This window comes from Orycteropus afer, unplaced genomic scaffold (assembly GCF_000298275.1).
Source record: "Orycteropus afer afer isolate SDZICR_OR568_19922 unplaced genomic scaffold, OryAfe1.0 scaffold00471, whole genome shotgun sequence".
NCBI classification, from domain to species: domain Eukaryota; kingdom Metazoa; phylum Chordata; class Mammalia; order Tubulidentata; family Orycteropodidae; genus Orycteropus; species Orycteropus afer.
Genome location: NW_006922058.1, coordinates 837,812 through 864,926, shown reverse-complemented (window position 1 = coordinate 864,926; position 27,115 = coordinate 837,812). Strand labels below are relative to the sequence as shown.

General features: G+C 53.4%; 1 protein-coding gene across 1 annotated transcript in view; it reads left to right on the top strand.

Moving 5' to 3' along the window:
* The first annotated feature begins 2,421 nt into the window (after window positions 1-2,421).
* The window catches only part of BRD1 (bromodomain containing 1), a 49,427-nt gene continuing 24,733 nt past the window's right edge, over window positions 2,422-27,115 (top strand). Inside the window, exons 1-3 of the mRNA XM_042782796.1 lie at window positions 2,422-3,788; window positions 25,611-25,767; window positions 26,888-27,019. Coding sequence (XP_042638730.1) covers window positions 2,422-3,788; window positions 25,611-25,767; window positions 26,888-27,019 — 1,656 coding nt within the window. The remainder of the gene's footprint in view (window positions 3,789-25,610; window positions 25,768-26,887; window positions 27,020-27,115) is intronic.

The following is a 27,115-nucleotide window of genomic DNA, read 5'->3' as shown; positions in this document are numbered from 1 at the left end:
CGTCGTGCCCGGCCGCCGGGGCGCGTTATGTAACAGACACACTCCGTTTGTTTTGCCAGCACAGGAACTTACCGCTCGCAGGGCCGCGTCGCGAGGGTTCCTAACGAGAGGCGTTGGCGGAGCTCTGCGGGCCTTCTCGGTGGCGGGCTGGGCCGCCATGGCTGCGCGGGGACCAGCCTGGGTCAGCGGTCCTGGGCTCCGGGCCGCACTGCCAGGTTCGCCCAGAGTCCCCGGGCCTCTTTAAAGAAGGAACTTCCCGAGGCGGGCCGTGCTCGGCCCCCACGGAACCCGGCTCTGGGCGGCAGAGCCCTGAGTTGGACAAAAGTTTGCGCCCTCCTCCCCCGCCAAGAGCGTTCCCGTCACCCAGAACGTTTCCTCCTGCGGGGTTGTCTGGAAGTGTCTGTCACTATCAGATCTAGTCGGTAGCACCCTGGGGGATTCGTGTGGCCGGCACCTGCCTGCTCCTGCTTTGTGGGCGCCACTGTTAGTTTCCTAGGTGCTGTGCCGGGCATAGGTGAGCGTGGGACAAGGCGGGCGCGTTATGTGCAAAAGCTCCAGGCACTCGGGACACTGACTTTGCCCGCTGTAGCTGAGCAGGCAGTGGCGTGGACGATTTCAGCAGCCTGTCCAGACAGAACTGCCAGGGACAGAAGTAGCTGGAACGGCATGAGTTGATCACCAGCCTCCCGTCTTCTGGCCTGCATGGCTCTTCAGGGTTGATCTAGCAAAATCACTTGCCAAGACACACCTCCTTGCTGATCCCTGCCCCGCTGCAATGCTTGTCCTGGTAGAGAATGTGGAGGGAGCTGAGGGCCAGAGAGAGCCTGTGGTCTGCAGGGCTGATGAAGCAGCGAGGCCTTGGGTCACCCTGAGCCGGACACTGCTAGGCGCCTTTTTCCCCTGCCCACAATTATGTGTCCAAATTACAGCCCTGCAGCAGCCTGCAGAACGAGGGGCAGTTTTTCGCATAGAACGTGGTCCGATGAGGGGTTTGGTACCCACTGGGCGGGTTTAGAGTTCGAAGGGCTTATTATAGTTGGAGTTCTTGGGTGCTTTGGTGCAGAGGAGAAAATTACAAGCTTGCTTTTAACCTGGTGAGTAACCAGCTGTTGCCTCTGCCCCACCTCAGTAATGACATAAGGAAGGTGTCCCAGGTGAATTTGAGTCCCCTCCTTGAAGGCTGTGGTGTTGATGTTCTGGGGCTGGGCTCGTCTCACTTTGGGAGGGACTTGGGGGTGCTGCTACCTGTGCTCTTCTGGTTGTGGCCATGGGGTGTGTGGGCCGGGGAGGAGGGCTTTGCTGACTGCCCCGAGGGAGTCCAGGGTTTGGGAGCACCAGAGGCCCCTGAGGTGCAGTGACTGGGTGTTTGGCTGACTGTGGTGTCCGCCACACGTCTCTTCATGGGGATTTCTGTGGCATTTCGACATGATGGCAGAATGAGGAGACCACACGACACAACTGTCCTAGGGTGTTCAGGATGTGCTGGGATTTCCTCTGGGTACCTGAGGGTGGACCCAGGACTCGGAGCCCAGCTTGAGTCAGCGGGAGGCTGTGGGTCCCTTGGTCACTCTGCCGTGGCCCTCCAGGCACAGCAGCCAGGCCCTGGATTCCAATGTGGCGTGTTCCCAGGCTGATTTCTCAGCGTCGTCCGCTTCTAGGAGAAGGCTAGTGGTCTTCTCGTTGGCGCCCAGGATGCTCCCTGAGGTGACACCCCACTTAGCGCACAGGTTGAGTCAGGAGAGTCGTCAGCCGGGGGAGCCCCAAGAAAGAGGTGACGTTCAGAGAGTGGAGGGATGGGGTGCACACTGATTTCACCCAGCTCTGAAAAGAGCAAATTCTGGAATCTCTGTGGCCACCTGCTTAGATACCAGGCTGGTTGCTGGCCTTGCAGCATAGTGACTCCACGGAGGGACTGGAGCCGAGTGCTTGTTTCTTAGTGGGTCAGGAAGGGGTCGGAGATGGCTCCCCAGCATGCACATGGGGGCTCTCCTTGAAAACTGAAGGAGGGGACACGGCTCAGCTCAGTGGTCAAGTCTCTGCGCAGCTCAGAGCCGCACCTAACAGCGCCACTGCTGCGGTCCTCGAAGCACACAGGGTTTTCTGGTCACTGGGATCTGTTTGGAGGGCCTGTTGTCATCTCCGTCACCTGTGACTGCTTAGAAAGGGGGATGTGGCAGCAGCTGCCTCTCACAGAGCTGTGCTGTCTGGGGTGGGTCAGCGGGAACATGAGGGCTGTCCCTTGGCTGCCTTTCCCCCTGGTATCATCACCTGTTCCTTCCTCACCTGGTGGAGCATGGGCCTGGTGAAGACAGGCCGCGGGAGGGTCCCAAGAGGAGTGATCCCGAGAACCTCGGGGGTGGGTGACGCATGTTCCACCCTGGCCTGACGGACTCTGCTTTGTGCCTAGGTAATCATTACCAAATGAGGAGGAAAGGCCGGTGCCATCGAGGACCCGCAGCCAGGCCCCCTTCCTCCCCGTGCAGTATTAAACATTCCCCGACAAGAGAGACGCTGACCTACGCCCAAGCCCAGAGGATGGTGGAGATTGAGATTGAGGGGCGCCTGCACCGCATCAGCATCTTTGACCCCCTGGAGATCATCCTGGAAGATGACCTCACCGCCCAGGAGATGAGTGAGTGCAACAGCAACAAGGAGAACAGTGAGAGGCCGCCCGTCTGCCTGAGAACCAAGCGCCACAAAAACAACAGGGTGAAAAAGAAAAGCGACATCCCCGCTGGTGCCCACGGTGCGCCCGCCTCGGCGAGCGCACTCCCCGAGCCCAAGGTGCGTATTGTCGACTACAGTCCCCCGTCAGCCCCACGGCGGCCACCTGTCTACTACAAGTTCGTCGAGAAGTCGGCCGAGGAGCTGGACAACGAGGTGGAGTATGACATGGACGAGGAGGACTATGCCTGGCTGGACCTCATTAACGAGAAGCGCAAGGGCGACTGCGTGTCGGTTGTGTCGCAGCACATGTTTGAGTTCCTCATGGACCGCTTCGAGAAGGAGTCGTACTGCGAGAACCAGAAGCAGGGTGAGCAGCAGGCCCTCATCGACGAGGACGCCGTGTGCTGCATCTGCATGGACGGTGAGTGCCAGAACAGCAACGTGATCCTCTTCTGTGACCTGTGCAACCTAGCCGTGCACCAAGAGTGCTACGGCGTGCCCTACATCCCCGAGGGCCAGTGGCTCTGCCGGCACTGCCTGCAGTCCCGTGCTCGGCCCGTCGACTGCGTGCTGTGCCCCAACAGGGGCGGTGCCTTCAAGAAGACGGATGACGACCGCTGGGGCCACGTGGTGTGTGCCCTGTGGATCCCTGAGGTCGGCTTTGCCAACACGGTCTTCATCGAGCCCATCGATGGCGTGCGGAACATCCCGCCTGCCCGCTGGAAGCTCACCTGCTACCTCTGCAAGCAGAAGGGCGTGGGCGCCTGCATCCAGTGCCACAAGGCCAACTGCTACACGGCCTTCCACGTGACGTGTGCCCAGAGGGCTGGCCTCTACATGAAGATGGAGCCTGTGAAGGAGCTGACTGGTGGTGCCACCACCTTCTCGGTCCGAAAAACTGCATACTGTGACGCTCACACGCCACCGGGCTGCACCCGGAGGCCGCTGAACATTTATGGGGACGTGGAGACGAAAAATGGCGTCTGCCGAAAAGAGAGCCCGGTCAAGGCAGCCAGGTCCACATCCAAGGTCCGGAAGAAAGCGAAAAAGGCCCGGAAGACGCCGACGGAGCCCTGCGCGGTCTTGCCCACCGTGTGTGCCCCTTACATCCCCCCTCAGAGGTAAGTGGGCCCCAGGCTGGGCTGGAGGGAGTTTAGAACAGGGTACAAGGAAGAGTGGACACGGGTGTCCCTGAGGGAGCTGTAGGCACTTAGGGCACCTTTGCACACAGAGCTTCCCGACACCCCAGGAGCATGGAGTTTGGAAGGGTCAGCCTGTGGCCCCTTGGCTGCGTGAGACTAGTGTGGCCCTGTGGTGATGACACCATGACCACACAGTCTTGCCACTGCCTCTGACGTGATGGAGTACGGTGCCCTGCCGCAGCGTGGGGCTCTTGGATTTGTCGTGAACAATCCGGTGCTGATTGGACATGGCCCCAAGTTCCGCTGTCGTGTTTCTCTGCTCTTCCCACGGTTCCTCTCAGCAAACGCTGCTCTTTTAAGGACTCTTTGACCCCAGTGTGCCCGTGTCCCAGCACCCAGGCCTTGCTGGTGCTGCCCACTGCTGTCGGCCTTGTTCTGTCCTGGGCGTCACTGCTGGCCCAGCTGCGTGTGCTCCCAGCCCGTAGTCCTCATCCTGACCGGTCCTTCCCCTGACTGACTGGTTCCTTCATCAGTTCTCTTTAAAACACTTTTGTCTCGGTAAGAGTGTGTAAGTGACTGGGTGGGTTTGGTTTCAGTCTTCTGGCCGTGTTTCATCTCTGTGGAAGGGACAGGTGTTCCTCTGGAGGTGAGTTCGCCTCTCTCGTGCTCCCTCAGTCCCCTTGGCTTTGAGAAACCATGGTGCACGTGGCGGGCTGGGGCGTAAAGATGGTGACTGAGGCGGGAAGGCCTGGGGAAGACGAGGCAGATGAGGGGGTGATGTGTGTGTGGCCACCCAGACTGCTTTGTTGTTCACAGGTGATGGACTTACTAGGTTCATTGTACTTGGTGAGGAAGTGACAGACTTCATCAGTAAGGGATGAAAATTACCTTCAGTGTGTCGATGTTTGCTTTTTGTGGTGTTTCATGCTCGTTCGTCACTTGGAATAATTCAGGTTTACCTCAAGTTGTGCTTCAACAACACGTTTCGGTTTTCAAACGTCACGAGTTGTGAGTAGCGCAGTGGGGGCAGTGCTAAGAACACAGCTCTGTGTAGAGAGAAGCAGGGCTGCTCACTCCAGGTTGGGAATTCAAGTCTGAAGTGGCAATACTGAGTGTTGTTTTGTCTGGCTGACTTTTAATCCTTTTCACAGAATAGTGTGTACTTGTTAAAATCAGTACATTCAGACAAGAAAGGGAATAAGATGTTCCACAGTCCCCGTCCCTAGAGAAGACTGCTGTTGGTGCCACGGACAGCCCCTTTGGCCAGGCTGGCTCTTATAAGGCGGACCACTGGACTCCCTAAGTAGACTTTGAGGTCTGAAGTACTCCCTTCTCTGTGGCAGCACTGTCCGCTTCCTGCACCAGGTGAGGGCGAGGCAGGCCCTTCCTGTCCCATGAGGCACACACATTTCCCTGTGCTCCTAATAGGTGCGCCTTTGGCTCGTGGAATGTCAGGGTTGGCATGAGGGCACTAGCTGCCTCGGTGGGGCCGACTCTTGCCAGGAAAAGGCATCTGTTTGGGAGTCCCGAACTGATGGGTCGAAGGTGACCAGGGGTGACCGGGAAGCAGACAGTTGCTTTGGACCTAAATTTTCATAGCAGGTGACTTAGCCAAGCCACGTACCAGGAGTCGAGTCTCGCCTTTGTTGTGTTTTTTGGAATAAACTTGTCCTTTTAGAGTCAAAGATATGCATGGACACCTGTCCTAGCATCTCTAGGAGATCCAGCTCACACGTCAAGCATCTGCTGGTGGCCTGGTGGAGCGTGGTGGACCAGCGGGAGGAGACAGCGGCCCACTTCAGCATGGTGCTGGGTGTGCAGCCCAAGCCTGACCCAGGCGCTGGGTGCTGTCCTAGAGCTGGGTCCACAGGCTGCCTTGTGGTGGCCTGAGCTGTGGCTGGTCTTGAGAGCCTAGAGGTGCTGACCCTGTGCTCCCGCATGTGGGGCTGGCTGGCATCCCCTCCACTTGGAGCTGCTTGCATGGCTGCTGGCTGCTGAAGCAGGGAAAGGTTCTCAAAGGGCGGGTCCTCCTAGAGCTTGTCTTTTTTGTTCTTAAATTTTACTGTGATTTGGGTGAAAGTTGACAGAGCACATTCATTTTCCATACAACAGTTCATACCCGTTTTGCCTCATGATGTTAATGTAACGCCTCTTACAACCAAGCAGCTAGCTGAGGGCAGGCCAGGGAGCAGGTCAGCAGGGGCCCAGGGGCAGGCTAGAGGGGCCAGGAACTGGCTGGGATGCAAGGGGCCAGCCATGGGCTGGCTGGGGGTGCTGGAGGCTGGCTTGGCATGGTGGCAAAGGGCATGAGCCCCACCTGGGCAGGGGTTTGGGGATCTTAGGAGAGCCGTCTTCTTGCTCCTGCAGAGTGAGCAAGATCTGTGGCAGCAGCCTGTGTGGGGCCTGTGTGCACACCTGTACATGTCTGTGTATGCAGATACACATGCATGTGCAGGTACATGACCGTGTGTGCACATGCATGTGTGTACACACGTGTGTGTCTTGCCAGGGCTGTTGATGCTTTGTAACTGGAGCTGTATATAAAATGCTTTCAGGTTAAAACAAAAAAAAAGGCACTGAGGTGAACTAGTTCTAAGGTGATAGTCATTCTTAATGAGAAGATGCTCTGTTTATTTTTTTTTTATACCCAACATCTTAAACAGAAGAGCTGCTGGTTACTTTAAGTAACAGGCTTGGGGATGATGACGCGGGCGCTCTGGCTCTCTCTGCCGCAAGTCACCAGGCAGCCCCGTGCCGCCGCTCTGGTGCTGGGTAGTAGATGGGCATTGTTGTGGGTTTGTGGGGGGCCTGGGGCCTGGGCTTTGCACCTGTGGTCTGTTCCTCCCTTCCTATCACAGGAGTAGTATACTAAGACACATCTGCAGAGAAAACAGAAGTCTGAAGACGTGGCTGGTTCCTCTCTTGCCTTTCCTGCCAAAAACCCTCATCCTGGTTTGTCTGGCCCTTTTTCCGCCTGGTGGCTGCCTTTACCCCCTTGGCCACTCTCTGGGGGGATGCCCTTCCCTACCTCATGGTTTCATGGGGCTTCCTGGGAGTGGGAGGGCCTGGTTAGGGGCTGCACAGGAAGAGGAGGACCGGGAGGATCGCAGACGCAGGCCTTTTTCCTGACAGTATTAGGCTGTGAGTTTTCCCCAAGTCTCCACGCTTTTCGCTTGTCGGCCTGACGACCGAGTGCTCCCTGTCCTGCTTGGCCGGACCGCTGGCTGGGGTCTTCCAGGCACTTGGGTAGTTTGTGTGAGAATCGGTCAGCAGAGGATCCTTGTCAGTTTGTGCCTTGAGAGAGTTGTAGAGTGAGGAGAGAGGGCCCCTGCTGGCCATCGAGGGCCTGCTGTGCCCAGGATGCCTGCGGGGCTCTGCCGATGCGCTCGCTGCCCCTGGCAGAGAGCAGCCCCTGCCGTGAGCTCCGGCTTGTCGGTGGTACCAGTGCTAGGCCAGAGCTTGGGTGGGACTTGTGTCTTCTCCACGTGTCTGGCTGCGATGTTCCGTCACGCTTTATAAAGCTTCCACCTCCTGTGGGTGACAGGAGAAGCCCTGCACAGGAGCCCTTCGTGGAAGTGTTTTGGTGTGACCCTCCAGCCCACTTCAGACCGGTTGGGGACACAAGCAGGAGCAGCACGTGGAGTCCCAGAGTAGCAGCTCTTCTGAAGAGGGTTCAGACCAACCCAGCAGTGGAACCCAAGGCTGCTACACGCACCTTCCGAGATGCAACAAGCAAGCGAGCGTGTTTCCTGAGCAGTGTCTTTGACTGCTCTGGTCACACCCCTTGGCGCTTCACGGAGCCTCTTGTCGCCACGCCTGCAGCAGGCGGCATGCTGGGGGTCGGGGGCCCCTGGTGAACAGGGTCGTTGTGATCGGGAGAGCCAAGGTGGAGAAGGCTGGGTGCGGAAAGACCCAGCATCTCCCCACGTTGCCAGCCCTTTTGAGTTCCTGCTGACTTTTCCTACAGGATTCTCGTGTTTACTGAGACCTGGTGCACCTTTCCTGCTGGGTCATGTGCTCACACCTGGCCCCGCCCCCTGCCCCGTCCGGCCCCCTGCCCCCCCACCTCCTGTCCTGTCTGGCTCCTTTGCTGCCGGGCCACTTTCTTTGTGGCACTGTACCCAGACTGCCCCCCCCCCACTTAAGTGCTTAAGTGGAGGTGACACCCCTGCCGCTCCTGGGTCCCCCTGAAGTGCCTGCCATTCACGGTCTTGGAGCTGAGACCTTTGGTGGGGGTCGGGTTGAGGATCCGTTTGATCATCTTTGACCTTGGCAGTAGGCTAGCACACAGTCGCTGCCGTGCGGTGTCCAGTTGACTGGCTGGCGTGTGGACGGCCCTGGCCTTTGGGTACATGTTCAGCCTGGACCTGGGTGCTGCCGTGGGAACCCGTGAGGCAGGATGTTGGTGGCTTTCTTTTTACCTTCTTGGAAATATCTGCAAGTTTCCCGATGGTTACTAAATGGGGAGTGTGGAGGACACCTATGAGGGGAAAGCCCTGTGCAGCTGGCCACCGTTGGCGGCTGTGAAGACTGGGGTGGTACAGAAACATGTGGCAAAGCGTAGGTGAGTGCGTCCTGCCCATAGCCAATGGCTGTGGCGTCCCAGGCCCCTGGCAGAGTGAGTCCCCCCGATGGAAAGAATAATCCTGTCTGGACAAGCGGCAGATTTCTTGGGATTTTTCAGTTAACAAAGGTGGAAAGTGGGCAGAGAGCGAGTGTGACACTGGTCAGCTATCCAGAGGCTGAATGTTTTAGGGCGCCTGCCGGGGCAGCCGCGGTGAGCAGTCGGGTGGATCTTCCCATCCTCATGTGTGCACATGATCCGGCACAGGTTCGTGGACTTCCGTGTTTCACTCGGTGCCGTCACCTTGGATGTGGCTGCAGCAGCTGGCCTTTCTGGGTTGGTATTCCTTTTGGTGCCGTCCTGGCAGCTCTCAGCCAGCCTCAGTGAAGTTGCTCGGTCCGCTGTGTGCGAGAGTGCCAGCCCTTCTGGGTGCTGGCCGGTGACTGGTAGTGTGGTGTGCTGCCTTCTGCAGTTAAAGCGCCCAGCACGTCCTGGTGGTGTGGCTGCTGGCTGGCCAAGGCTGTGCCTGGTTCCTCTGTGACCTAGTTCCCTGCCTTGGGTGGCTCTTTGCATGGGATGGGTTTGGTCTCTGCCCCTTTCCTGGCAGCCTTCTCCTTGTTTAAACCAACCAAACCCCCTGCTGTTGAGTCGTACCCGACTCCCTCCTTGGGTTTCCGAGGCGGTATCACTACAGAAGTAGATTGCCCAACCTTCCTTCCGAGGAGTGACTGGTGGGTTTGAACCGCCAGCCTTCTGGTTAGCAGTCAAATGCCTTAGGCACTATGCCCCCGGAGCTCCTGGGCCTGTTTAAAAGAATCCTTCCTTGTTGGGGATTTTCAGGGTAGTGAGACCACATGTTCTCTGGCCTGGCTTCAAGACGCTGCCTGGCCAATTTCACCGCCCCTTTCCTTCTTGCAGCTGTGGTCGTCTTGTGGAAATACAGGTGATAACATTTGCCACTGCCCTTCGGTGCTAGAAACAACTCCCATTCAGATGGTTTTGTGAACATGTGTTGGGGCAGGAACCTAACAGACTAGTTCTTAAAATGGTCTCAGCCCTGATTCACAGGTCTGGGAGCTGACATGTCTTAGTTTAGGGGGGTTTCTAGCCCAAGTCACAAGGAGCCCTGGTGGTGCTGTGGCTAAAGCACTGGGCTGACCAGAAGGTCAGTGGTTTGAACCCCTCAGCCCTCTGCCAGAGAAAGATGAGGCGGTCAGGTTCCATAAAGGTTTGTAGCCTCAGACACCCTGTGGGGCAGTTCTGCTCTGTCCTGTAGGGTTGCTGTGAGTGGGAATTGACTCAGTGGCCTTGGGTTTGGTTTGGGTTTTTGAAACCTGAGTCACAATACTTTTATCTGTGTTTTCATAAACTCTTGTCCTCTGGGAGTTGCCTCCAGGTGGTGGGCGCAGGTGCTGTGTGCGTCCCTGCTGCATGGTGAGTCACTGCAGAGTCACGTGAGTGGCCGTCTTGCTTTGCCCGCTGGTCTGCAAGCCCAGGACTGACACGGGCTCCCTTGCATGGTGGGTTGGTGCCCTTGGCCTGCTTATCCACCTTCGTCAGAACCTGACGGTGGCTTGAACCTCAGACCCCTGTTGTTGGGAATCACCCTGGCCACCCTCTCCTTGAGCTCTCAGCATGTGCTGCACAGCTGTAGGATGTGTGGGTGCTGGTAGGTGCCGGTGGGTTGACTGTAACGCGTGGCGACCATACGTGCAGGAAACTGCTGTTTTACAGGGCTTTCAAGGCCTTTTGGAAGCAGATGGCCAGTCAGACCTTTCTTCTGTGGTGCCTCGGGGTAGGTTGGGATGATCCCCGTCTTGCGGCCCATTGCCGAGCGCTTGCCTGTTGCACCACCCAGGGCCTCCTGTACGGTGTGCAGTTAGCATTTAGGGTCCTGTTACTCATCTGTCACCCTGACCTTGGTCTTCCTTTGACTTTCTGACATTGACTTGAACTCAGACCCAGCCCGCCTGACTATTCACATAGCACTTATTTCCTGTCTGGGGAAAGCATCACGGTTTTCTCCCTAAAAATCTTATACATCTCCTGTTATATTTAGTGCTGGGAACTTACTTGTTAACACTGCAAATAATTTTTTAACAGACAGTTTGTAGCTACGTGGATGGGGTGTTTGTATTCTGTGGATTGGTGTACCACAGTGTGTACTGTCTCTGTGGACATGGCCACCTGTGGGCAATGGCAGCCTGCATGGCCTTTCCCACTCCTTCAGCTCTGCCTTCTTCATCTGAACCTGTCTTGGACCAGTTCAGAGTTGACAAGTGCACCTCCTGTCTCAGCCCTGCCTGGTGATTACTCTGTGAAATTGTTTGTAATGTAATTAGAACTTTAGTTTTTGAATGAATTTTCTGCATCTTTGAGAGGAATTATTTAATTGTGATTTGGGTGAATGTTTACGGAGCAAATTCACCTTCCGTATAGCAGCTCACATAACGCTTTGTCTCATGACATTGACTACAGTTTCCCATAATGCAACAGCTCCCCTCCCATTTCCTGCCCATAGTTATCTCTTCCCTGTGCCCTTCCCTCCCACGCACTCTTGCCTCCGGAGCTACCTCTTCCTCTGCATACTCACTCACTGCCGTCTAGTTGGATCCGACTCATAGCACCCCTCCTTGGGTTTCTGAGGAGGTATCTCTGTGGAAGTAGATTGCCCAGTCTTCCTTCCGAGGAGTGGCTGGTGGGTTTGAACCGCCAGCCTTCTGGTTAGCAGTCAGATGCTTTAGGCACCACACCACCAGAGCTGCCATAGCCCTTCTTTCTCCCATGATTGATCTCTCCAAGGAGTATATCTACCTAGTGCAAATGTTTACCTCATATGCCTGTCTTTTGTTTGGCTGGAAGCCACAGGAGTGGGTTTGATTCCAGACCTGAAGGGCAGCTAGGGGCCATAGTCTCAGTGGTTCCACCAGGCTGTATCAGACCAGCAAACCTGGTCCCTTTTTTTTTTTTTTTTAAATAATTTTGTGTTTTGTTCCACATTGTTCTCCCTCTATATCCAGGATCTTCTACATAGATCTCCCTCCAAGTGGTTGACAGTGGTAGCTGGGCACCATCTAGTTCTTCTGGTCTCATAGTCGTGTAGGCTGAGGATTGTGTGGTGCACCAGTCACTTGGATTAATTGTTTCCATGAATCTTTGGTTTTCTTCATTCTACTTTGCTCTAGTTGAAGAGAGACCTATCATTGCATCTAGATGGCTGCTTGCAAGCTTTTAAGATCCCAGTTGCTACTCACCAAGTAAGATGTGGAACAGTGTTTTTGTATAGTATGTTGTGCTAATTGAGCTTGATGTCCCCTGCGACTATGGTCCCAAGCCCACAGGTCCAAGTACTCATTCCCTCTGGGTAGCTGGCTGTGGCCAAGAAGTGACTACAGTCTTGTCCCTTGTCAGATCTACTATATACCTGGGAATTATTATAGATCATACAAATATACTTGTAGAAATATTGTCTGCCAACCCTGTACATGGTCTTGGGCACACTCCCCTTGCATGGACATACCTAATAGTTCAACCTCTCTACCTACCTATCCACCTGTATACCCATGTTTGCCTTCATAGACAACACTGTTCTGTATGTGCAAAAGGGTTCATCTTTGCTGTTCATACCTCCCTAAGCCTTCTTCTTCCTCAGCGCCACGGTGTTGATCACTTGTATTTGGTACATTGCCCTTCTCTTTGCCCAAATCAGTACTTGTCTCTGCCTAATCTAACAGTGTTCCCTCCCCTCCCCTCCCACCCGTAGTAAGCAACAAAGAAAATTTCCTTCCATAGATACACCTTTCCTTGACTTTTTACGATAACGGACTAATACACTATCTGTCCTTCTGTGATTGACTTATTTCACTCAGCATGATGTCCTCCAAGTTCATCCACATTATGCAGTGTTTTGCAGATTCTAGGTTATTGTTTAGGGTTGCGTAGTATTCTGTTGTGTGTATGTACCATAGTTTGGTTATCCATTCCTCAGTTGATGGACACCTAGGTTGTTTCCATCTTTTGGCCATTATAAATAGTGCTGTAATGAATGTGGGTGTGCATATGTCTGTTCTTGTCATGGCTCTCACTTTAGGATATATACCTAGTAATGGAATCAACAAATGATATTTCTGTTTCCAGCTTTTTAAGGAATCACCATACTGCTTTCCACAGTGGTTGAGAGGAATTTTTAATCTGTTAATGCTGTAGTACAACAACAACAATAACACTTCAGTGCTAGCTGAATGGTTGGTAGTTTGAAACCCCCCAGAGGTACCTTGGAGGAAATGCCTAGCGACCTGTTTTTGAAAGGTCACAGCCTTGAAACCCCCACGGAGCAGTCATGCTCTGCCTGCGTAGGGCCACCATGTGTCAGAGTCAACTTTGTTAGCTCTCAGAGGTGCAGCAGCAGTGGCTGACGGGATTGAGTGTCTTGTCCGGCTTACTGACTGTTGGTCCTCTTGGGGAACTGTCTGTTCAAGGCCTTGTTTTGATTGGGTAGTTTGTCTTTCATTTTGAGTTGTGGAAGGTTCATATGCAGTTTGGATATTAGGTCCCTATCTGACATATAGGAGCTCTGGTGGCATTATGCCTAAGGCATTTGACTGCTAAGCAGAAGGCTGGCAGTTCAAACCCACCAGCTGCTCCTTGGAAGGAAGATTGGGCAATCTACTTCTGTAGTGATACTGCCTTGGAAACCACAGAGAGGTCGCTATGAGTCAGATCCGACTCGATGGCAGTGTGTTGCATTTTTGCATTGTATCTGATGTATGGTTCCTGAAAATCTCCCAACCAGTGGGTTGTCTTTTACTCAGTTGACATACTAAAGCATTCAAGTTTAAGTTTTGTTCGATCCACTCCTTTTGACTCGTGCTGCTCCAGCTTTTGTTGTCTTACCTGCTGATCTGTTGCTCAACTCTAGTCCCTAGTCTCGTCCCTGCATTTTCTTCTTAGAGTTTGATGGTTTTTGTCTTCACATTCAGGTCTTTGATCCGTTTTAAATTGGCTTTTGTGTATGGTGTGAGGTGGACCCTAACTCGTTCTTCTTCATGTGGAGATTCAGTTGTCCCAGGACTGTTTATTAAAGACCCTTGTCCTTCTCCCAACGAATGGACTTGGCACCCTTGTCGAAACTCAGTTGGCCATAGACGGATGTATTTCTGGACTTTCCGTTCTATTCCGTTGGCCTGCGTGTGTGTGCTTACACCACTGCTGGACTGTTTTAACTAGAGCAGCTTCTTTGTCGTTGGTGTTCAAATCAGGAAATGGGAGTCCTCCACTTTGTTGCTCTTGTTCAAGATTGCTTCAGCTGTTCCAGGCCCCTTGCCCTTCCTTATAAATTTGAGGATTGACTTTTCCATTTCTGCAAAGAAGGCTGGAATTTTCACAGAATTGCATTGAATTTACAGATTGCTTTGGATAGTGTTGACATCTTAACTGTATTAAGCCTTCAAATCTATGAATGTGGAATATGGTCCCATTTGTATAGGTCTTCTTTCATTTCTTGCGTAATATTTTGTAAGTTTCTGTGTTCAGGTCTGTGGTGGTTAAGTTTGTGTGTCAACTTGGCTGGGCCTAGTTGAGTGGCTGGGGAGCTGGTTGTAGTATTCCCCATGATGAGACTGGTAATCAACCCCGTGGTGGAATCTACTGTGAGCAGCTGAAGTAGCTGCCTTTGGGTATGTGGTCTGCCTCCCGTATGTAAGAAACCGCTTTGGGAATGGTCTCCAGCTTATGGCATGCTTGCACCCTGCATGTAGCCATGTCGTCGTTCAGTAGCCTGCCATGCTCTGCTGATCTTGGGACTTTTAATGGACTTAAATTAATGGCCTGCCGTGTGGTTTGGTAACATCGGGACTGTGCCATTTTATTTGTTGACCTTGGGCTTGTTAAGCTTCAGTGGACTGGGAGCAAGAGGCAGAGCTGAAGCCCAAGGTCGAGGGGCTTTCACCCAGCTCCTAGAGCCTGGCACTTTGAAGTCAGACTTCTAGCCTCCTGAACTGTAAGAGAATAAACTCCTGTTTGTTCAAGCATCCCATTTGTGGTATATTCCTGTCAGCTCTTGTTGATGTTGTTATGTGCCGTCGAGTCGGACCTGACTCATAGTGACTCTAGGTAACCAGTTATTCCCGTATTCCTAGGTACTCACTCTTTGAGGTCCTATTGTAAATGGCAGTATTTTCTCTGTTCCCTCTTCCACTTGCTCACTGCTGATGTGCAGAAACCCAGCTGGTTGGCATGTGTTGACCCTGTAACCTAACACTTTTGCTCAGTTCATTAATTGGTTCTAACAGCTTTTTTGGAGAATCTTAGAGGTTTTCTGTGTCCATAGCCCAGCTTTTGGACTGTGTTATTTGTCTTTTTGTTGTTCAGTTGTAGGAGTTTTACATTTTATTTTTATTTTATTTTAATTTTTTATTGTGATTTGGGTGAAGATTTACAGAGCAAATTCACCTTCCATACAGCAGTTCACATATACTTTGTCTTATGACATGGACCACAGTTTACCACAATGCAACAGCTCCCCTCCCACTTCCTCCCCCTAGTTACTTCTTCCCTGTGTCCATCCCTCCATGGACTCCTGCCCTCTGAGCTGTCTCCCTGTGCATAAATAGCCCTTCTTTCTCCCATGATTGTTCTCTCCAAGGAGAGTGTCTACTTGAGGTAAATGTTCAACTCATATGCCTGTCTTTTGTTTGGCTAGAAACCACAGATGTGGGTTCAATTCCAGACCTGAAGGGCAGTTAGGAGCCATAGTCTGAGTGGTTCCACCAGGCTCTATCGACCAGCAAACCTGGTCCCCCCCCCCCTTTTTTTTTCCTCCAAATGATTTTGAGTTTTGTTCCCACATTGTTCTACCTCTCTATCCAGGATCTCCTGCATAGATCCCCTTCCAAGTGGATGACAGTGGTAGCTGGGCACCATCTAGTTCTTCTGGTCTCATAGTCGTATAAGTTGCAGATCAGATGGTGTACCAGTCGCTAGGACTAATTGTTTCCATGAATTTTCGTTTTCTTCATTCTTCTTTGCTCTGGATGAGGAGAGACCCATTGTTGCATCTAGATGACAGCTTGCTAGCTTTTAAGATCCCAGTCGCTACTCACCAAAGTAGGAGGTGGAACAATGTTTTGTATAGTGTGTTATGCCAGTTGAGCTTGATGTTCCCTGCGGAGTTTTACATTTTAGATATTAGGCTCTTACCTGCTTTGTGGTTCCTGAAAACTTTCTCTAATCTGTGGGTTATCTTTTTATTTTGTGGATAAAGTTGTTTATGTATCAAACCAAAAAAACAAAGTCACTGCCATTGCGTCGATTCGACTTACAACGAGACCCCTCCTTGTGTTTCCGAGGTGGTATCACTATGGCAGTAGATGGCCCAGTCTTCCTTCCGAGGAGTGGCTCATGGGTTTGAACCACCAGCCTTCTGGCTATCAATCGAATGCCTTAGGCATTGTGCCACCAGTGCCCCCCTATTTGATGTACAGGAATATTTAATTTTCATGAAGTCCTTTGGGTGTGTTCTTTTAACTTTTATTTTTGGTGAGAATATACACTCATTTAACAGTTCCTGCGTCCAGTTCAGCGATGTCAGTTCCATTCTGTGCATTGTTTCGCTGGTCTCACTGTTCCCATCTGTATTGTTTCACCCCATTGACCTGGATTAAGAAAAACCACAAAGCACGGTAGCCCTCAAATCAGCTCTGACTCAGAGAGAGCCTACAGGACAAGGTAGAAGTGCCACAGAGAGTTTCCAAGGCTGTGAACTTGATGTAAACAGACTGCTGTCTTTCTCCGGCTGTATAAATGGGTTGCAGCTGCCAGCCTTTCCGTTAGCTGCTGAGTCCTTAACTGCTGTGCCCCTGGGGTTCCTTTGACTTAGACTGACTACCCTTTAAATTCTCATCTGTGCTTTGGCATTATGGGTATCAGCTTGCTCTCATGTGGATAATTCCTTAACGGGGCACAGTGCACAAGGGAGGTGTTCTTTCTAGTCAGACTTGTTGAAAGATGACTTTGGGGGTAGCTTTGGTTCAAAGTTTAGAGATTTTCTCAGGGCAGTTGATTTGGGGTTTTCTTCAGTCTCAGGAGATCCAGTAAGTTTGGATTTGATAAGAATGTGAAATTCTTTTCTATTCAGGATTCATCTGTTGTTTCCTTGATTACAATGTTCAGTACTGGTAGGCACACACCATCCAGTTGTTTGGGTCTCGTGGTCAAAGAGGCCAGTATTGATGGAGGCAGTTAGACCTGCAGACCAGCTCCTCCTCAGACTCCTGGGCCCCTCCTTCCTCTGCTTCTCCAGGCAAATGGAGACCAGTGGTTGTATGTTGGATGGGTGCTGGGCAAGCTTTTAAGACTGAGCTGCTTACTCAACGAGGGGGTAGAAGAGAAACGTTGAGGACAGTGCTACACCCGTTGACTGAACGGTCCTGTGAAACCAGGTCCCTAGACCTTTGAACTAAGAACTGCCTGATTTCTCATAGAAGGTGCATAAGGTGCATGAGAGGGTTGTGCTGTTTGCAGAAGCAGGCGAATCACACCTGTATAGTGCACGTCATGGTCGCCCACACGAGCTCTGGTTGTACTGAAGCAGCGGCAGTGGCAGCGTCTGGTTTTTGGCTGTGGCTGTAAAGTTATGGGGGATATAATGCTTGCCGTCTTAGGCTTGCCATCTTACCCTTTTTCTGATGTACAGCTTGGTGACGTGAGTTACTGTGTCAGTCAAGTTAGTAGCTACTACCCTGAGCTGGTGTCAGTCACCCATCACCTTAGACACACACACTTGCCCTCTCAGAGAACGGCGCCTCCCACCCAGGTAACCCCCACTAAGTGTTAGTCTCTCTGGGCTTGTGGTAGACACTTACCCTTGGTGGACACGTGCCTGTGCCTTGCCTCAGTCTTGGGTCTGAAGAATCAGCATGCTCAGTTCATCACGGCCAGTTAGTCAGTATCTTTTGTGCTGCGTTGTCTTTTGCTCTGTGGACTTTCCCACCCTTCCTGGCTGCGGTGTGCACATCAGGGCCGTACTCCTCTTTCCAATGAGAGGGGGTCCCCCAGGGCTGCTCCCCTGCTCCTCCTCCCATCTGATCCTCCCCGATTGTGTTTTTGCATTTATGTGGTAATTTCTGCTTTTACCCCTGCATGATGTAGAACTTTGTTTGCCTAAACCCTTCTCTAACACGGTATTTGCTGGGCCTCCTGGCTCGCTGGCTGTCAGCATGAAACACCCACTTCTGCTGGTCTGAGGTCGTGTGTGAGCCCGGGGTTCCCACATCCCTGGCTGGCTGTGGCATGATGGCTCTCCTGGACGTTGTAGGTGGGACAGCTCTTGGTGTAGTTCTGCCAGTGTTTGCTGTTTTTCAGGCTCTGTTAGGTGGCGATACAGAGGTGGGCTTGGTGGAGCCCTCCAGTCAGTGGGCAGGAGCTGTCTCCTCCAGAAGCAACAGTCTTGGCTCCCCCGGCTGGCGCTGGCTGGCCGGCTGGCACTTCTTGCTCTGCTGGTGGCATTGTAGCTGGGGTTCCCTTTGGCGTCGAGCCTTGCTGCACATTGTTAAAACTCGATTTTATTTTGAAAGCTAAACTGATAGCCTCTTTTAACTAGGGGATTTAGTGTGTGACCTATACTAGATTGCTGCTGTGTTTGGATTTATTTGTGTGTGTGTGTGTGTGTGTGTGTTTAATAACATATTCTACTCTTCTTGAAAAACGTTTTTTGGGCAGCATCATTCTTCTCCTACTCGTGTGGAAGTTACCCTCTTCTAGTACTTTGGGGGGGTTCTGTGTTAACGTGTGCACTTGACTCAGTTTGAGTGTCTTTGCCCCTTCGGAAATCGTGCAGCAGGTGGGCTTGGGTGGGCCCCTCGCTCTGGTGGTCTTTCACTGGGTTTGCCCTCACTTGGCTTTCGATGCCTGTCCCGTCCCTGCCCGCGGGGCTCCGCGAGCTGCTTGTCGGGGCTCTGACGCCCTGAGCTCTTTGCTTTATCACACCTGCTCCTCTGTTGCTCTCTGGCCCTTTCTGTGTTTCTAATTTGTATCTCTTTTTTCCTGCTCTTATTAGGAGCTTCCTGGTTGTAAGCTTTCCGTTTTTATTTATCTGCAAAACACCTGTCCCCCAACTCTGGGATCTGTCCGCAGTTGGGCTTGCAGCCCAACTGAGGGGCTGTGCATTGGTCCACCTCATTTGCATTCAGCCAGGTCCGGGGCTGTCTAAACTTATGGTCACATGACCCCTTACGAAAAAGACATGGAGGCGGCATCTTGTGGCCTCCTTTGACTTCATAAGAGGAAGACAGAGTCAGAAACTGTCCCTCCCACGGCACTCACTGCTTCTCTGCTGGGGTTGACAATTCACTGCGGTGGCCACACACAACTCAGAGGCAACACTCATGATTATGGGGTTTATTAGGGAGGTAACAGGCTACAACTCAGGTCCAGGAACGTGCTCAGGATACAGTTCTTTGACCAGGTCAGTCTCCCCTCTGCTGTGCCCTCAGGCTCGCCTCTCTGGGCCTTGGCCTCTCGGCCTGGCCTCTGCCCTGCTCAGCCAAGTGTTACAAAGCTCTTCCAGCTCTGGCGATAGGTGCACCTACGTGCACCCCACTTCTGCCCAAGGGCACTCGGCTTTCTCGCTCTGTGGGCCAGGTAAGCTCGCCCACCTGTCTCTTGCCTGTTGCTTCCTCAGCTGGTTGTCTCTGCAAGGAGGTCCCGGGCAGGGATCTTGGGCCCAGGGATGCACTTCCCTTCATCTCCAGCTCTTCTCTCTCGATGGCGGTGAGATCACCTCTCTGCCTCTAGGAGGGCTTATTTTAAGCCTGGCAGAGTCCCATACACGTTCTAATCCCACCCAGTGATCTGGTGGGAGTCACAGAGAGAGACTGGTTAGAAAAGCTGTGCCGAGTAATTCATCGCACCGCACCCCACCAAGCTGATTTTTAAAAACAGTATAGTGCCATCCGTGTTTTTGAGTTGAAATCTGACGTTTCTCTTCCGAAGTTTGAATAGCTGAAGGGTGCACTTGCTGGTGTTTTGGCAGCTTTAAAACAAAGGAGGCTGACCGGCACCCTGCACACAGTACCTCCATCCCCGGACCCTGTTTCTGTGCGTGCTTCCTGCTGCACGGCCCCATTGGGCTTGCTCTGCACCCTCCCACACAGCTCTGTAGCCCAGGCTCTGTGTGAGGAAGATGGAGGCCCTGTCTTCCAGGCTCCCTGGACCAGTCGGTGGTCACAGTTCATGCTCAGGCCATACAAACACAGCGTCTCCTAAAGCGGGGGGTTGGGGGGGTGCTTTAAGGACAGTGAGGGAGCAGTTCCGTGGATGAGCGTCCCTCCCTGTTGGAGCGAGACGGTCGCACCTGCCCCTCTTCCTGGCTTTGTCTTTGGTGCTCTGCAGTTTCACAACTGGGTGCTCATTCACATCACTTCCTCCCTTGGCCTTCTGTGTTGAGTGTTTCATTGTTTCGTTGGCAGTTTGCGTAGTTCGTCAGGTTCCCGTGAAGCGCTTTTCCCGCAGATCGTCGTGCAGCACTGCGTGCACTTCCCACCGTGTGTCAGTGGGCCCCTGACTCCTGCTCTGGTGCTTCCTTTCCAGCACCCCAGTTTTCCTGTCCCCTCACCTTTTCAGTTTGTCTGTAGAGTAAACATGGACCATTTGGTCTCATAGACGATCTTTTTCAAGGAGCGTAGCATTCGGGGTGCAAGTTGTTGTCTTAAGAGCCGATCGGTTGTTAGGAGACCTCTGGGAGTGGTTTCAGCCCAAAGTTTAAGGGAGCCTTCCAGTCTCCACTGGTCCTGTGAGCCAGAACTTTTTCAGTAATTTGAGTTCTCTTCCACATTTTCCTCCCATCGTGTCATGAGCCGTCTTCTGCGTTCCTGGTCAGAATGGTTGGTAGTGGAGTTCTTCTGTCCCAGGGTAGATGAGGCCGTGGTGTGTGCAGACTCTCGGTCTGACACGTGCCTTCTACATCCCGATGTGGTGAGTGGTGTCTGGGTTCTTTAAAGCTTGGAAGCAGCCACCTAAGTTATGACTGCTGGTCTCTAGTCCTCCAGGGCAAAGGAGAGGAGGAAAGCAAAGACTTAGGAAAGCACACCTGTCACGGGACCGACAGTCTGCACACACAACGAGGTCTACAGAGTTTCAGGAGGAAGTTGTTTCATGGGCGTGAAGTAGTGGAGTAACCTCCTGGCCCTGCCGTGCCCAGTGACAGGCCTCCCACCCACACCTGGGAGTCCCAGGCTCGCCTGTGCCTGTGGACTCCCCGTCCCACCCTCGTTGGCCCCTCAGTGCCATGTCCTTAGGAGAGGAAGCCTAAGTTCCCTGAACACCCAGCAGGGTCCTGGAGGGTGGGAAGGCTGGGCCAGTGACTTTGGTAGAGAAATGGCAGCCCCAGGACTGGGGAGGCTGGGTGTGAACGCGTCGGCTTGTGCTTCTGGGGAGTCACGGGCTGGGGTCTTAGTTGCAGTACCTGCCTTGCAGTGAGCCCACATGCTCTGCCTGGTCTTGTCCTTGTGCTGTAGATCGCTAGGTTTAAAACACAGACGTTTACTGTTCATAGTTTCAGATTCACAGGAAAGTGATAGACGGAGAGTGGGCCTAGCCCACTGCCCAGTGTCCGTCAGTGACTCTGGGCACGCTGTGGTGCTTGTCACCCCACCTGCTGTTGACCAAGTGCCACACTGATGGCATTCCACTGTCTTTTACCTCGTGTCTCTCCCCAGAGTCCCGACCCCACGTCACACTAGTCACTGCATCTCTCTCGGCCCTTCGGCTTGGACAGTTCCCCAGACTTGCCTTGCTTCTGCTTCCTGGATTATACGCAGCAGTGCTGCTCAGAGTTCTGTAGGACGGCCATCCTAGAAGGCATGTTGGGATCTGGCTCATGTTTTTCTCATGACTAGATGGTCAGTGTTGGGAAGGAGGACCACAGAAGTGGCCTTCTCGTCACATCAGGGTATGTGCCTGACCACTGCAAGCTTCACCTTGAGACCTGGCTGAGGCATGCTTGTCAGCTTCTCCACAATGAAGTCCATGTTGTCTTCTGGGGGGGTAACACCACGATGCACAGCCCACATAGGGGGTGGGGGTCTACATAAATTGTGTGGGAGTCTGCATGGGAGATACACATCTTCTCACCCATTTCTTAGTTTGTTCAGGGGCGTGGGTATTTATGTGCAAGTGTGGACACATGGGTATTTATGTGCGAGTTTGGATGCATGGGTACGTGCAGGTGTGGACGCGTGGGTATTTATGCATGTTAGTGTGGATGCTTGGGTATTTATGCACGTTAGTGTGGACACGTGGCTATTTATGGGTGAGTGTGGATGCGTGGGTATTTATGCCCATTAGTGTGGACACATGGGTATGCGTGTGAGCATGGATGCATAGGTATTTATGCGTGAGTGTGGACGCATGACTGTTTATGCACGTGAATGTGGACGTGTGGGTATTTATGCATGTGAGTGTGGACACGTGGGTATTTGTGTATGTGAGTGTGGACGCATGGCTGTTTATGCATGTGAATGTGGACGTGTAGCTGTGTATGTGCACGGGTGTGGATGCATGGGTGTCTGCGCGGGTGCATACATGTGGGGATCTATGCGTGCGGGTGTGGAAGTGTAGGATCTATACGTGTGAGAGTGGACACATGGGTATCTATGCTTGTGAGTGTGGATGTGTGAGTATTTATGTGCATTAGTGGGGAACGTGTGGGTATTTGTGCGTGAGTGTGGATGTGTGGGTATTTATGCACATTAGTGGGGATGCATGGCTTTGTATGCATGCGAATGTGGACGTGTGGCTGTTTCTGTGCACGAGTGTGGACGTGTGGGCACCTCTGCACGAGTGCGGATACATGGGTATCTATGCACATGAGTGTGGACGTGTGGGTATTTATGCGTGTGAGTGTGGGTGCGTGGGTATCTGTTTATATTTTGGGTTGTAACCCAATACGGTGTTCTCTGTCTTGTTGATCACATGTTCCAGCTTTGGCCATCGGGAGTGATTTCAGTTAGCTCTGAGCTCTTTGACGTGGCCCCATCACTTTGTTTCTTGAGCTATTGCATAAGATGTGGTACCAGGTGACGCTCTAGGCTCGTGGAGCGTACTCTCTGCCCCAGCCCTGAGATCAGCCGTCTCTCCAAGGAGTCCTGGTTCCTTTGCCCTGGCCCCATGGCTTTGTTTCTTGAGCTGTTGTGTAAGATGTGGTACCAGGTGACACTCCAGGCTCATGGAGTGTACCTTCTGACCCCACCCTGGGATCAGCCATCTCTCCAAGGAGTCCTGGTTCCTTTTCTAGGAGAGAGGTCTTAGAAACCAAGGTCTGGGGGCTGTGCGTGCTCATTGCTCCTGGGGTGTCTGCTTCCAGGCCCTCACTCCAGACAGGCCTAGAACTCATGTGAGCATACTAGCCCACGTGTACATGTGCCCATGTGTACACACGTCTGTAGTTACTTGTTTATTTAACTGTGAAACTTGCCGGGTCAGCGGTTTTCAGCTTATGGTTTAATGCTATCAACTATGTTAATCATGTAATCATTACATACTTATTTATTGAAAAACGAGTTTTCTTTATTGTGGTAAAACATGCACAATAAAACACCAATTCAGCAGTTTCTGATGGATAACTCTGGGACACTAATTGCATCCTTCCAGCTACACAGCCAGGCTCACTGTCCATTTCCATACATGGATTGTCCCTGTGTGATGCTCTGAGTACATGTGTGAATTACACGTCACTGTGGCAGGCTCCGAGGGCATATGGATGATAATATGTTTCACTGTGTGATGCTTTCCTGAGTGTATACATTGATTGTCATGGACTGACGCTCCTGAGTGCACGTGTGGACTACATGTCACTGCCTGACACTCCACGAATGCACACGTGGACTATGTGTCACCGTCTGATGCTCCCCAAGCGCACATGTGGACTACATGTCATCGTCTGATACTCCTCGAGCACATGTGTGGACTACGTGTCACTGTCTGATGCTCTCTGAGTGGACATGTGGACTACGTGTCACTGTCTGACGCTCCCAAGCACATGCGTGGATGTGTCACCGCCTGATGCTCCTGAGTGCATGTGTGGACTACGTGTCACTTCCTGATGCTCCCCGAGTGCACGTGTGGACTACATGTCTCCACCTGACGCTCCCCGAGGGCATGGGTAGACTACGTGTTACTGCTTGATGTTCTCTGAGTGCATGTGTGGACTACGTGTCTCCGCTTGACACTCCCCGAGCACATGCATGGGCTACATGTCTCCGCTTGATGCCCCCCGAGCACACAGGTGGACTACGTGTCACTGCCTGACGCCCCCTGAGCACACAGGTGGATTACGTGTCAGTTCCTGATGCTCTCCGAGTGCACGTGTGGACTACGTGTCACCGTCTAATGCTCTCTGAGTGCACGTGTGGACTACGTGTCACTGTCTGATGCTCCCAAGCGCATGCATGGACATGTCACTGCCTGATGCTTCTTGAGCGCACGTGTGGATTATGTGTCACTGCCTGATGGTCCCCGAGTGCACATGTGGACTACATGTCTTCACCTGACGCTCCCTGAGGGCATGGGTAGACCACATGTTACTGCCTGATGCTCCCTGAGTGCGTGTGTGGACTGTGTCTCCGCTTGATGCCCCCCGAGCACCCAGGTGAACTACGTGTCACTACCTGACGGCCTCTGAGCACACAGGTGGACTACATGTCACTGCCTGATGCTCCCCGAGTGCACATGTGGACTACGTGTCACCGTCTAATGCTCCCTGAGCGTACGTGTGGACTACATGTCACTGCCTGATGCTCCTCGAACACACATGTAGAATTCATGTTACTGCCTGACGCTCCCCGAGTGCATGTTTGCAGGTGTTCCTGTCTGACTTTATGTGATTTGGTTACCTAGTGCCGCTCCGACAAGAATATACCATAAACAGGATGGTTTTAACAAACAGGAGTTTATTCTCTTACACTTTGGAGGCTTTAAGTCTAAGTTCAGAGTGCCAGGCTCTAGGGGTTGGGTGAAAGCCCTTCAAACTTGGGTTGCAGCTCTGCCTCCTGCTTCCGGCCCACTGAAGCTGGAGGCTTTCCTTCACTCAGACAGCTGCTGGCTGCTGAGGCTGACAAGCCCAAAGTTGACGAGTAAAAAGGCACAGTCCCAATGTTACCAAGTCATATGGCAGGCCATTCATCCAAGTCCTTTGAAAGTCCCAAGGTTGGCAGAGCATGGTGGGCTGCTGAACAACGACATGGCTACATGCAGGGTTCAAGTGCTGTGAGCTGGAGACCATTCCCAAAGCTGTTGCTTCAATATAGGAATCAGAGCACATCCCTAAAGCAGCTGCTCAGCTGCTCGCAGTGGACTGCACCATGGAGCTGATTGTCGTTCTCATCATGGGGCCGCTCAGCCGGGCCCAGCCGTGTTGACACACAAGCTTAACTACCACAGTGTGTTACCGCCTGACACTCCCCGAGTGTAGGTGTGGACTGCGTGTCACTGCCTGATGCTCCAAGTGCACATGTGGGCTGTGTGTTACCGTCTATGCTCCCTTAGTGCACATGTGGACTATGTGTCCTTGCCTGGTGCTCCGGGTGCATGTGTGGGGTACACATCACCGCCTGATGCTCCCTGAGTGCACATGTGGACTACATGTCACCGCCTGACACTCCTGAGTGCACGTGTGGACTATGTGTTTCCTCCTGATGCTCCCCGAGTACACATGTGCACTGTGTGTCACCGCCTGACACTCCCGGAGTGCACCTGTGGGCTTCATATGACTGGGATGCCTGTGGCAGAGCTGCTGGTGCCTGGAGGGTTGGAGGCTGTTGTTTGGGACGCAGTGGAGGTGGTGTCCTCTCTTGATTGGCTTGTGATGCCTGTGGTTTGCATTCTTTTATCATGTGGTCTGAGAGTCTGTATCTCGGCCCTGAAGTCTTGCTTCTTGGCACTCATGAAGGGCGACTTGTTGTGCTTTCTCTGTGGTTCGTACTTGGTTTGTCATGGCGAGGACGGTGTGATTGTACTCGTGAGGCTGGCCAGGGAGCTGCTTTTGGTTGGGCAGCAGAGTGGGGCCAGGTGGAAGCTCTCAGGCAGCCTTGTGGGGCTAACGGAAGAGCCCTCAGTGATTTAACAGTTGGGGGGACGTCTGCCTGTTGGGAGTTTGTGCCCAGTGGGCTGGGGGAAGGGCTGCACATCCTCATGGTCTCCAGGGCTGGACCCATCAGAGCTAAACTGAATTTTTCGTATTTCAGATTAAATAAGATTGCAGATCAGGTGGCCATCCAGCGGAAGAAGCAGTTTGTGGAGCGAGCTCACAGCTACTGGCTCCTCAAGAGGCTGTCGAGGAACGGGGCACCCTTGCTGCGGAGACTCCAGTCCAGCCTGCAGTCCCAGCGCAGTTCCCACCAGGTGCACAGTCTCTGCCTTGCCCTGGGGTCTCCTGGGCGTGGTGTCCCCTTAGGTGGCCTGGCAGCTCTGCAGACATCAGAGCCGAGAGTGGAAGATGCCCATGTGGGGACTTGTAGGGGGGCATGTGGGGATTGTGGGGGAGTTTAGGGGTACACGGGGGCCGGGAGACCTGCGGGAGCATGTTGCTGGGCTCTTACGTCGAGGACTAGGGGTGCTCTGATGTGGGGGGGCCAGGCATGGGGGTGGGGCCGGTGAAGTAGTGGGAGGCAGGCCAAGGTGCTTCTGTGTGCTGGGTGGGGAGGAGGGAGTTCTGGAAGAGGAGGGGTGGGTGGTAGGTGAGGCTGCCAGCACCCTGCATGGGTCTGCTGGACTCTGAGCCGGTCTCTGATGGTCAGCCCACTGTGTGGCCCTCTCCCCTTTGGGGCACGTTCAGATGGCCCGTGTGTTAGGAGGGGCCTTGGTCACCAGGCTCATACGGTAGTGGATGTGAGGGCCACGTGGAGGCACTTGGCCATGGAGACTGTCAGGTGGATTTCACACCCCCTCACGTTCTGGATGAAATCATGAAGGATGGAAACAAATGGGCCTGGACCCTAAGAGGGTTGAGTGCACTAGCCACCCAGAGGTGTCTCCTGCCCCCTGCTGGTGAGGTTAGTGCCACTGGCCCAGCAGGAGCACGGGCGTGCAGAGCCCAGAGCTGGAGCGCTCTGGCACGAGCACTCGGGCCCAGCCTGTGCCCCCACACCAGGCTGTTTTACACCCTCGGGGACGTTGAGGAGCAGGGTGCCGGCTGGTCCACAGGGCTTGCTGTTTGCGTGTCCAGGGGCCGACAGTGGTGTCTGACACGAGCTTCCCAGCTGCGTGCGGTTTGTCACTTGAAGCAGAAGGTATCTGCGGTTAGCACGGGACCCTCGGGCCCTTACGCTCTCATTAGGCTCTCAGCGTGAACCCCCCTGGCAGAATCTCGTAGAGGCCACCTGCCGTGTTCCCCGTGCTCCTGGCGCCCCAGAGCCCTGGCTGCCGCCTGCTGGCTGGAGGCCGGGCTCCCCCAGGCCACCAGGATGCCGTCGGAAGGCCTGAGGTCGTGCAGACCCCAACGGCAGCTTCTGTTGCCCCCCAGAGAGAAAACGATGAAGAGATGAAGGCCGCCAAGGAGAAGCTCAAGTACTGGCAGCGGCTGCGCCACGACCTGGAGCGCGCACGGCTGCTCATCGAGCTAATGCGCAAGCGCGAGAAGCTGAAGCGTGAGCAGGTGAGTGGCCCGGGCCTGCCTCGAGTGTGTCCCTGGCCCCGCCCCAGGCCACGCCTTGCGTGTGGCGGGACCTGGGGGCGATTCTGACCTCGCCTC